General features: G+C 38.4%; 2 protein-coding genes across 14 annotated transcripts; one reads left to right on the plus strand and one right to left on the minus strand.

Moving 5' to 3' along the window:
• Positions 1-4883: 4883 nt before the first annotated feature.
• LOC106396890 (protein WEAK CHLOROPLAST MOVEMENT UNDER BLUE LIGHT-like 3) lies at positions 4884-7747 on the plus strand. Of its 2 annotated transcripts, none has more exons than XM_013837396.3 (3): positions 4884-5130; positions 5277-5801; positions 5894-7747. In XM_013837396.3, the coding sequence occupies exons 2-3, from the start codon at positions 5322-5324 to the stop codon at positions 7586-7588; spliced, it is 2175 nt and encodes a 724-aa protein (XP_013692850.2). In that variant the 5' UTR covers positions 4884-5130; positions 5277-5321; the 3' UTR covers positions 7589-7747. The 2 variants fall into 2 exon arrangements, with proteins under 2 accessions (XP_013692850.2, XP_013692849.2); XM_013837395.3 differs by having other exon boundaries at positions 4885-5130; positions 5291-5801.
• A 576-nt stretch (positions 7748-8323) lies between these two features.
• On the minus strand, positions 8324-10910 carry LOC125585299. Of its 12 annotated transcripts, none has more exons than XM_048754091.1 (3): positions 9526-10910; positions 9181-9245; positions 8324-8868 (listed from the first exon to the last, which is right to left on the minus strand). In XM_048754091.1, exon 1 carries the CDS (start codon positions 10908-10910, stop codon positions 9843-9845), a length of 1068 nt encoding a protein of 355 aa, XP_048610048.1. In that variant the 3' UTR covers positions 8324-8868; positions 9181-9245; positions 9526-9842. The 12 variants fall into 12 exon arrangements, with proteins under 12 accessions (XP_048610048.1, XP_048610049.1, XP_048610045.1 ...); XM_048754092.1 differs by having other exon boundaries at positions 8324-8543; positions 9181-9253; XM_048754088.1 differs by having other exon boundaries at positions 9181-9253.
• Between the last annotated feature and the right edge of the window lie 1327 nt (positions 10911-12237).

A 12237-nucleotide genomic window follows, 5' to 3' on the forward strand; every position in this document is an offset into this window, starting at 1 on the left:
GTTTGAATCGTTTGCAGTAAGTCACTTTATTTTCTGTAAAATTTTAATTTTTTTGAAATTTAAAATTTCTATAAAAATTTAATTTTACGTTCATTAATGTCTATTAATTTTCTTTTTTATTATATCAGAAAATGTATCATTAGGAGTCCGATTTAACGGAGTTCGTTCGCCAATCTTTCGTGGCCAAATTGAAAATCTAATTGTCTCGCCAAGTTAGTCGGTGGAAGGCTAAGTGGCGGGCAGAAGGTGACAAAGCATGCCTTTGTGGTTTGACCCAAAATGTTTGGGCTGGTCTTGTCACTTATTGGCTAGATCCAGGCACTGAAGCCCAGAGTTGTAGCAGTCGGGTGGCCCGTTACTCTGACCCTGATGGACATGGACCGTCTAAACATCGTCCAGGCCAGACTTCCTTCAGAGCCCGTGCACGAATGATTGTAAGTTGTGATCTGAAGCTGCCTATTTTATCTAAGTTGTAATCTCATTTTTTTAATGATTTGATTAATTTTTTTAATTGTAGGCTTAGGAAACTGGATGTTCTATTCCAGACTTGCTTGGGGTTCTCCAGATCACTAAACAAAACCCGGATGGATCTTTCATTGACGGCAAATCTCAGCAGCTCTACAACGACGTGACATCTAAATTTCCAAAGTTATATCAGGCTACTAGTGATGATCCCGAGAGCGGGTCTGGTGGCCTCTCTCCAGCGGAAAAGAACACGATCTATTGTGATGTTATTTATTACAGCTCTCAATCTCAAATTTTTTGAAGTCTTGTTTGATATTGATCTTTCTCTGATTTTATTATGTAGTTCACTCCCAGCAAAAGGGATGAATGTATGGAGTAGGTTCTATAAGTACATCTTTAGGATCAATTCCTCCTTTGTTTACTTCTAGCAGTTCTGAGGACCAGTCTTTGAAGAAGATCATCAAGGAACAATCTCTTTTGATTCAGACCCAGGGTAATATAATCGGGAAGCTGAACGCTGTTGTTTGTTATCTAGCTAGCAAAGACTCTATTGTGGCGACCATTCTTCAATCTGATAAAGTGCATGCCCTGTCCAGAACTCAGAAGGCACGTCTCATGGTTCCGGAGATGATGATGAATCTGATGCTATTATGTTTTTTTTTGTATCTTTTTAACGACTCTAGAAACTTTGATTCTATGTTTTTAAATGTTTTTGTAATGAATCTTGAATTTCTTTTTATTGCAGTAATATTTTCGTTAATTTTAATTATATTAAAACTTTTTAGTAATATTTAATTTATAATTTTCTTTTGAAATTTATAGATAAATAAAATTTATTAAGAATTAAATTTTGCGAGGGAAAGATATTACTCGCAAATGGCTTGTAAATTTGCGACGGAAAGAACCTCACAAATGTGCAAGGAAATAAATACCGTCGCAAATTTGCGACGAAAAAATATCCTTGCAAATTTGCGAAGATATGATTTGTTGCAAAATTTGCGAGGAAAAGATTCGTTGCAAATTTCCGAGGAAACAGATTCTGTCACAAATATTTGCGAAGAAACCATTTCCGTCGCAAAGTTGCGACGGTTATAGTGTTCTTGCAAATTTGCGAGGAAACTTGTTCCGTCGCAAATTTTCGAGAGTATTGCGAGCGTTTTTTATTTACGACAAGCCGTTTGCGAGGGAATGTGGTTGCTCAAATATCTCGTAAAGAGCGATTTGCAACATAATTGTGATGCTTATTTCCCTCGCAACAGACGTGTATTCTTGTAGTATGAGATCATTTTGGGATCCAGGGCTTCTGTCAAAATCAGTTAGGTGTTTAGGATTAGGGTCAAAGGAATGGTCGATTATCGGTGACAGTGTCTCATAAGATTCAGTCAAAATCTATTAGGGGTTTAAGATTTGGATCAAAGGAAGACTTCGGTGTGATAGTGTCTCATGGGATTTGTTTATTGATTTTTCAGTCTAGGGTTTTGGATGGATTTGAGATTTAGGTTTTCAGTATAAATAGATTTGGGTTTTAGCCATTAAGTGTTAGTGTTGATACTCTCTTTATTCTCTAACTTGAATTTCTTCATGTTATGTAGATGTTAGGCTGTGAAGACAATGAGGAGCTACTTGGATAGGGCACTGAATCACGAGCAAATGCAACTGGTGGAAAGATTAGAGCCTTAGAGGTAATGTTATTTATCATTTAACTGGCATGTCTTTTGTGCATTTTTGTTATGTCTTTTAACTGATTTTCTGACTGCAATAAGTTCCAGATTCGGGTGCGAGACTGAGGGAATTGATGGCATCATGTTTCTGTTTTTTTTTCTATCATTATGATTTCTTTTGGTCCCTCATTCTGAATTTTGGACATTCTAAGTATTTTGTTTTTAAACTATGTGAATCTATGCCTCTTTGAATGTTTGCTATTTGCAAAGAGTCATAGATTCTGAATCTTTTATCTTTTGTTATGAATTTAAAATGATAGGGAAAAGTATGAACAATCATTATACGTTTTTATTGGGCTGATTCATGTCTGTCTTGCTGATGTTTTTGTAATTTTTCGGGTCATAACTGAAATAAACCAAAAATAACCGAAAATATACGAGAACAACCGTAAATACCCGGTAAACAAAAAAAATTGGTTTTTTGGAACCATTTAATAATTTGGTTATTTTTGAATATAAATTGAAAGCCGAATAAAACCGATTTCCGAACCGGTCCAAACCGAATTCAATTTATGTTTTCTTCGGAATTAGTTTTAAAAATTCCGATTAGCCGAAAACTGAAAGTTTGGTTCTGTTCGGTTTCGAAAAACTGAAATCGCAGGCCTACTGCATATGAATGAAATGTGCAGATATAACTATATAGCAATAAAAACCGACATGAGAAAATCATATGATCGGGTGGAATGGAAATTTTTGCGAGCTCTCTTGTGTAAGCTAGGCTTTTTGTAAGATGGACATCCTGCAAAGTGCAGAGATTGTAAAGAATATTGGTATTTATCGTAAAAACTCTGGACAACAGCTAAACCTCTCAAAATCCTCGGTCTTCTTTGGTCCAAAGTAGACCCGGATTCAAGGCGGGCCATTAAATGTACAATCGGTATTTCCAATAAATGAGGCATGGTAATGTATTTGGGACTCTCCAAAGAGATTTGTGGATCAAAGAAGAAAGTTTTCCCTTTGTTCAAGATAGGATGAATAATCGGGTTACCATGTGGTCAGCGTGTCTTCTTTCCAAAGGGGGAAAATAGTTACAAATCAAGTCAGTAGCTCAAGCAGTTCCGACATATGTTATGTCGTGTTATCTTCTCCCTCAGGGAATCATTGATAAATTTAGGAGCGCATTTTCTAATTTCTGGTGGTGCTCAAAGCAAGATGGCCGAGGCCTATACTGGATTGTGTGGGACAAGATCAGCAAACCATAAGACATGGGAGGACTTGGGTTCCGTGACATGCATTATTTAAACCTCGCACTCCTAGCTAAGCAATTGTGGCGATTCCTGGAGTTCCCGTCCACTCTACTAGCTAGAGTACTAAAAGGAATATACTTCAGAAACTGTAGTCCTTTGGAGGATAAGAAAGCTTACTCTCCCTCTTATGTCTGGATAAGTATATGGAAGCTAAAGAAACGCTCCAACAAGGAGGGATATGATACAAAGGTCTTGGTGAGAACTGGATCACAGATCTTCTGGCGAGACCCTCGAGGGGGTCTTTTGAATATTGTTGGCCGAGATCCTAATCTTATGGTCCATCATTTGACCAGGCAAGATAATAACCAATGGGATATAGACCAACTTATCTCACTATTCCAACCTGATAAAATTTCTCTAATACTAGGGTTGAGACAGAGCAATTCTTATACTAAAGATAGTTTCGCTTGGAGCTACACCAAGTCAAGAGCTTATACAGTCAAATCAGGATACGAAATGGTGAGGAAAGAAAATATATTTAGAGGAAATGTAACCGTACTGGAACCAAGTATTATTCTGTTCCAAAGCCAAGTTTGGAAAATCAAGACTCCCAGAAAATTTAGACATTTCATGTGGCAAACTCCTTCCAGGTGTGTTGCCACTTTCTAGGGTTTGGCCTATCGTCATTTTAGTATTGATAGGAGTTGTCCAAGATGTGGTGTGCCGGAGGAAACCATTGATCATCTCATGTTTGAGTGCCGACTAGTTTGAGCTCTTTTGGACATTTCGTCCCTTCCAGGTTTCTTCCCAAGTACATCTCTATATCAAAATATGAATTTCTTATTTTGGAAGACCCAAAAATTGGGCTTCCCGGAGCCACAACGAAACAATTATCCATGGAGATCGATCCTATGGTACATTTGGAAAGAAAGAATGATAAGGTTTTCAATGGTATATTGAAATAGGCATTGGATACACTACAATTGTCATCCCTTGAGGCGCTATATATATATAGAAATAGGCATTGGCTTATGCTGGTACTACTGGGACGTAAAATGTACAAAGAGAAAGGATGTAGAAAATTATCGACTCACCATGCAGAGCTAAATGAGGTGTTTTGGTTTATGTCATGTCTATGTGAGCAGAACGTCCTTTCAGTGAGGTTTGAGTTAGATTGTGCGAACCTTGTGAAGATGATTGAGGAGCCCATCTACTGGCCAGCTTTCAGATCGGGGATGCAATATTATAGGACTTTCAGAGAACATTTTGCTGTTCTTTACTAGTTTTTATTCCGTGCTTGAACACATAGACATCTCTTTTTCCATATAAGTTATGACGAGCGGGTTAGTACGGATCCATCCGGATTACCTAGGACCGACCAAATGTGACTTACTTTATGGTATTTTGTGGAAAAGAAAAAAGAAAAACAAAGGAAAATGGCTTGGACTAGTTCTTAGTTGACGAGCATATTTCGTAAAACAATTCTTTTGAGGGAAAGAAAATTAAAGGAAAAAGAAAAACGAGAAACGGAGAGAGAGATAAAGTCGCGTGTGTTTCACTCTCCTGGTTATTTATTGGCGGTTTGTCCGTCCCTTGTTCTATTTCGATTTTCAATGCTTGGGTCGCATCGCCTTCTTATTGTTTCCTCTCTCAAATCGAATCTTGCAACTCTTTAACATTAACTTGCAAAATCAAAGATCATTTATTTTCGTCCTTCCAAAATCCAAAGCTTCGTCTCGCTTTTGTCAGATTAAAAGGTACGACATTTGAAAACTCACATGTCCGAAACTCATCCTCGCATTGTTGTTTTTAATGACTAATTTGATTGTCTGTTTATTTAAATATATAATAATCCAAGAAAATGCGATGAACAAGAATTGAGATTGTTTGACCAAAAAATCAGATTTGTGATTTCAGCTTGCATATCTGAAGACTCTTCTTGTTAACAATGTCGGCGGATGATGATAAAGATTCAGACGACCTTAATATATTTCTCAACGCCATTGGCGAAGAACCCGAAGATGAAGCACCGATGAGGAAAAGCACCAATGATGATATCTTCTTCAACTTGGACGACGGAGGAGGAGGAGATTTGCATAACCCATTTCAAGATTTCGCGGATTCGAATCAACCAGTCTTTGAATCTCCTAAGGTTTATGTGGCACCGAGGGTGATGATAAGCCATCAAGATTCCTTCTCAGAGGAGGATTCAAGAATCGAAGATGCGAGGATATTGCCCTTCTCGCCTCGCCTTCGAGTTCCTGCTTCTCCTCGCGCTTTTGTTTATCAGAGATCTGTGGAATCGCCTCGTTTTGGATCTCCCGTTGGATTGATTGACACCGCTTCCCCTTTCGAATCTGTGAAGGACGCAGTTTCGAAGTTCGGTGGGATTACAGACTGGAAAGCGCATAAGATTCAGACAATAGAGGTTCAAAAGCTTTTGTATTGTTTTCTTTCTTTACCATGATGAAAATCTTTGTTTTTTAAAGAAAGATTGTTGATTTACGTAAAATTATTCAGAGAAGGAAGATGGTTGATGAAGAGCTTGAGAAGATACAAGAAGCACTGCCCGAGTATAAGAGAGAGTCTGAGTTAGCTGCAGAGGCCAAATACGATGCGTTGAAAGAATTAGAGACCACAAAGGGACTCATTGAGGAGCTCAAACTCGAGCTGGAGAAAGCGGAATTAGAAGAGCAGCAGGCGAAACAGGACTCCGAGCTCGCACAGATGCGCGTTGAGGAGATGGAGAAAGGGGTAGCTAACGAGGCAAGCGTTGCCGTTAAAGCACAGCTCGAGGTAGCTAAAGCGAGACAGGAGTCTGCGACTTGTGAGCTACGGTCCGTGAGAGAAGAGATTGAAATGGTTTGTAATGAATACGAAGATATGTTGAGGGAAAAAGATTTGGCTGCGGAGAGAGCTGAAGCTGCTGTGAAGGAAGCTAAAGAGATCGAGAGAGAAATGGATGGGCTGAGTATAGAGCTCATAGCCACCAAGGAGTCGTTGGAATCAGCGCACACTGCTCATCTCGAAGCGGAAGAGAAGAAGTTCGGTGCAGCGATGGGTCGGGACCAAGACATGTACAACTGGGAAAAGGAACTGAAGATGGTGGAAGATGATATCGAGAGGCTTAACCAAGAGATTCGCGCCGCTGATGATATGAAAACAAGGCTAGAGGCTGCTTCTGCTCTTGAGTATGATCTGGGAGCTGAATTAGCGGCTTTCACAGAGAGTTCGACAAGTAAGCTATTGATGGGTAATGATAACATACATGCGGCTGTTGATTCTGCAAAGAGAGAGCTCGAAGAAGTCAAATCCAACATTGAGAAAGCAGCTTCCGAGGTGAAAGCATTGACGATAATTGCTGGATCATTACAGTCCGAACTCGCAAGGGAGAGACAGGATCTAGCAGAAACTAAGGAGAGACAAAGTGCGGGTTTTGTCCGGACATCAGATGAGGAAGCAAGACAGGAGTTGATGGACACATCCAATAAGTTGGAGGAGGCGATGAAAGAGGCAGAGGATGCGAAGCTCTTAGCAGCAGCTGCTAGAGACGAGCTTAGAATGGCAGAGGAGTTGTTTGAACAAGCTAAAACAGGAATGTCTACGATAGAGAGCAGGTTAACCGAGGCGAAAAAAGAAATGGAGGCTGCTAGAGCTTCAGAGAAGTTGGCCTTGGCTGCTATAAAAGCTCTGCAGGAGACTGAGTCTTCTCAGAGATTTGAAGAGATGAGTAATTCCCCGAGAAGCATCATTATCTCTGTAGAAGAATACTACGAGCTGAGCAAGAAGGCACACGAGTTAGAGGAAGAGGCGAACACAAAGCTATCACAGATTGTATCCCAAATAGAAGTGGCTAAAGAGGAAGAGTCGAGAATCTTGGAGAAACTAGAGGAAGTGAATAGAGAGATGAGCGTGCGGAAAGGAGAGCTAAAAGCGGCTATGGGAAAAGCCGAAAAGGCTAGAGATGGGAAGTTGAGCATGGAGCAAGAGTTGAGAAAATGGAGGTCAGAGAATGGGAAGAGAAGAACAGAAGAAGGTACGGAGCCTGAGAAGAGCCCGACGAGGTCAAGCACGTTTGCGTTTGGTGAACAAGGGACCAGCAACAACATTGATACAAATAATGTGACCCCTGAAACAAAGAAAAAGAAGAAGAAGAAGCTTTCTTTGCTGCCAAAGGTTCTCATGTTCTTGTCAAGGAAGAAGTCTCACAAGTGAAAATCTTTTGTTTTATTTTTCTTTTCTTCAAAATATTTGATTTTGTTCTTTTACTTACCCCAACAACAATACAGACTTCTTGAGATGAGTCTCGCAAACTTTTCCATGTATGACTTTTTGTTGATTTCACTCGATGGAAATAAAAGCTATTGACGCGCACACACTTGCAGATTTGTATATAAATCCTAGGGTCGGTCTGCCCTACAGACGGGATATACTTTACTTGTGATCTATGTTATTATTTTTTTATATAATTTTGTAATTTGTGTGTTTAGGTTCACATTTGCAAAAGGTGCGTATGAAATATATTATTTTATTAATTTAAGTTATTGGTTAGTTAATTTGTAAATAATTTTTTTTTTTACTTTTTGATTTTATGATATTACCATGCTTGAGTTATTATATCATTTTCAGTTGATTTTTTTTTATTAAATTATTTAAAAAATCACATTTAGTTAATGTCAGTGATTTATTATATATTAACATATAAATAATTTATTTGTTATATCTCAATTTTAGTGTTTGGCCCTTTTAAAATAGGAAGCTTGAGTCCGTGAACTGATCCTTATATTTTGTCTTTTAAATGTTGTTTGGGTTAGTATGACAATTCTTTTTGGTTTTCGTACGTGGCCTTGCAAAATTAATAGTGAATTTTTAATGGTGGTACGATAGGTAGACGATTTTGAACTTTTTTGGAATGTTTTTAGTACTGTAAGTATTAACTCGGAGGTTAAATTAACATGAAATTTTTAATTTTATTTGGAAAACCACTTGAGTTCAAAATTAACATGCAATTTAAGTCTCAGTACAAAAGGTATTTTCATGCCAGTTGGAGAACCACTTGTGTTCATATTAGATCAATTTGCTTTGGTGTTGTTGCATCCTTTCGTTACGTGACACCATCTTATGATTTTCACATCCTTTTGGTGTTCTTCCGCCAACTCCTGCAATAAGACTTCAATCAAACACATTTAGTATGCTATCGCTCAGTTAAGAAAGGACCAAATACATAGACAGAAACTCATGATACAAAAGAGTTTGTATCATAAGATAGAAGGCTTTATTCGATGCGGTAGATGAGTTCGCCGAGAGAGAAGGAGTTCCTTGTAAAGCCAAAATCATTGGCTCAATTTAGTGGAAGTTTTTGTGTTGGGTGTGCTTCTTAAATTTTTTTTTTAAAGAAAGACGCACCGTGCCTATTTGTAGAAACAGAGGTGAGCATCAATTGTCCTGCTTACCAAAGCTCAAATCCCTTTTTAGCTTCCACAATAGAGAGTGTACTAACCAATACATGAATAAATAAGGAAAAATTATGTGCAGATAACATAAGAAAATAGTTTGGAATTATTGTATAATTAGGAGACCAAATGACATCTAGATAACACATGGATTGCCTGATCATTGCTTGAAATAGAGTTGTAAGCTATGCAAGTCCGGAAATGACACTGTATATTCCAGAAAATCGATGATAGTTGACTTGTGGAAATAGTTGAATATTTTAAAATACTACGATCATGGTGACGAAATATCATATACTACATATGATATGAGCTTAATAAAGCCTCCTTAGTTAGTCAATTGACCGTTCTTACCATCATAAATCCTTGAGATCCACTATCTTTTATTTCCCTCATCCCTTCGTGTAGTTATTTACTGACTGTTAAACTTGCAACGAAATAAAGTTTTAGTTCATTATTGAGAAACGATTCTTGATTGGTGCTGGAGAATTCAAAAGGTCGTTTTATATTTAATCTGGCATGAGAAGAATCAATATGAAAAATTTGTTTACGCTCTCAGGTCTTCTCATAATACAGTGACATAAGGATAATATATAAAATCAGATCAAAAACATTAAAAACACGATTGAAGATTCATAATATATCAAGAACAGGTTTCCGCTGAGGTAATTTTAAACTGAAATCTGGAAAAACTAAAACCTGAAATTACGCCGCCGAAGAACCATTGTTTTCTCTTTAAACGTTGAAACCACTATCCCCAAGTTGAGAATCTGTCGCAGATGATTGAAGAAACCAAAACTGCAAAAAGAAGAAAAAAGAGAATCTTTGATGTTAAGGATGTCTTCACGTAAATATATAGTAGGAAAGAGTCGGTGGATTAGTTAGACAAATTTGCACGTTGTTGATATAGATTTTCTGGGCGACCTTTAAACATGATGTCAAAGGCCCATACACTTACCGACTAACTAAACTCTTCGATTGTATTTTTTTTTTTTCTTGTCATCAACTTTACAGACTCATATTGACTCTGTGAAACAAACTGGGGGATCTTGATCCATGTGAACTACAAAAGACGTTTCCTTCCTAGCAGTGCGGGCTAAGCTATCCACCTTCTTGTTCTGCGTTCTTGGTACATAGATAATCTCTGCTCGGAAAAAACTTTCTTTCATGCTGTTTATATCTTCCAAATAACTTGCAAATGCTGGCCATTCTTCTGGTTCTGAAACCATCTTCACCAATTGAGAACAATCCGTTGCAAACGTAACCTGAAATTGTCGTAAGTTTTTCATACATTTCATTGCCCATAATAAAGCTTCCATCTCCGCATGAAGAGGAGTAAGGGAAGCCCGAACATTCCTTGCACCCATCAAACCCGCAAATCCTTCTAGAGTACTGTACCATCCTTGACCTGAAAAAACCTCATTCTCTTTCCAGGAACCATCCGTCAAACACCATCTTCCTGGAATTGACGGAAGAATCGTAGCCTCTACCTGTGGAATCCTCTTGTGATCAGTCAGTATTTGTGCCTCAGCCCAGAGTTTTGATTCCGTTTCTGCCAGTTTAAGGGTATCCAACAGATCCACATTCAGATTACTAAAATTTTTATTATTTCTTCCTTTCCATATATACCATAGTATCCATGCAAACTGATGATCCTCCATCTGTGGAACAATTCTCCAAAAGAGATGATCCATGTTCACAAAGAGAGAACTTGTTGGAAACATAGCTGGATTTGTTGGAATCTTTGAAAGAGCCCATGTCTGAATTGCAGGAGGACATTCGAAGAATACATGGTTGATCGATTCATCCTCAGCTCCACATCTTGCACAAACGATATCTCCGGGAATCCCTCGCTTATGCAGATTCTTCTTGACTGCTATACACCCTGTCACCAATTGCCATAGAAAATGCTTAGTCTTTGGTGGGCACCGTATTTTCCAACAATATGCCTTTAAAGTATCCATCGTGGGTCCAAACACTAATGGTGATTTTTCCTTATCTGGGTATATCCTTTCAACCTGATATCCAGATTTAACTGTGTATTTTCCATTATTTATGAAATGCCATCCATCTTTGTCTGCCATCCGAGTTCTACTCAAAGGTATACTTTCTATTAATTTCACATCATGAGGGTCCACCAAAGCCCGAAGCGCCGGCGAATTCCATCTTCGCAAATGAGGATCAATAAGAGAATCCAGTGTAAGGTCTGGGTAAAGATTGTGTTGATTTTTATTTGCTGGTCTCGGGCGAGTGGTTGGGAGCTAAGAATCATTCCATACGGATATAGAAGATCATGTTCCCACCCTTTTAATTAGTCCTTTGCTTACCAGAGATCTAGCAGAAACAATACTCCGCCAACCATATGACGGAGAATATGAACGGATCGGCTCCAGGGGTGATCCGTTCTATCTTTAAAGACTCCATAATTGTTTACCAAGCATCGGTGTGTTGAAATCAGTGATATCTTTAAAACCTAAACCTCCATCCTCCTTACTAACACATACTTTGTCCCATGATTTCCAATGCATTCCTCTTGTATTACCGCCAGGGCTCCACCAAAATTGAGCTACCGCACTCATCAGCTTTTTTGCAGTAGCCTTGGGTAATCGATAGCAAGACATCACATGATTTGGCAAAGCCGTAATCACTGATTTGATGATCACATCTTTTCCTCCTTTCGTAAAGAACTTAAAAGTCCAGCCATTGACCCTATTATTTAGCCGATCCTGTACAAAGACAAAAACTTGTATCTTAGAACCCCCAAGACTTTCCGGCAATCCTAGATAAGTTCCCATTCCTCCCAGATTCTGTATGCCCAAAATATCTCTTAGCTCTTGTCGGACAGATTCTTCGATTTTGTGTCCAAATTAAATTGAAAACTTATCAAAGTTTATTAGTTGACCTGAAGCTTTCTCATATTCCTTTAAGATCCTTAAAATGGTGTGACACTCTTCCTTCTGAGCTTTACAAAAGAAGAGACTGTCATCCGCAAAAAGCAAATGCGATATTGAAGGGCATGCTCTGGCCACCTTTATTCATGTTAATTGTTTCTCCCTCTCTGACTTCTTAATATTCGTTATCAAAGCCTCGGTACATAGAATAAATAAATAGAAAGATAAAGGATCTCCTTGACGTAAGCCCCTCTGTGGTATAATGAGTCTTCGAGGTTGGCCATTTAAAAGAACCCGATATTGAACCGATGATATACATTCCATCATTAGTTTAATCCAATGATCATGGAACCCCATTTTCTGTAATAATGCCTTAATAAATTCCCATTCTACCCGGTCGTAGGCCTTACTCATATCCGTTTTGACTGCCATATACTTTCCTTTACACGCCTCATTAGTCCGTAATCCATGAAACATTTCCTGTGCTATACGAATATTATCAGAAATCAGCCGTCCTGCC

This window comes from Brassica napus, chromosome C4, assembly GCF_020379485.1.
Source record: "Brassica napus cultivar Da-Ae chromosome C4, Da-Ae, whole genome shotgun sequence".
NCBI lineage: Eukaryota > Viridiplantae > Streptophyta > Magnoliopsida > Brassicales > Brassicaceae > Brassica > Brassica napus.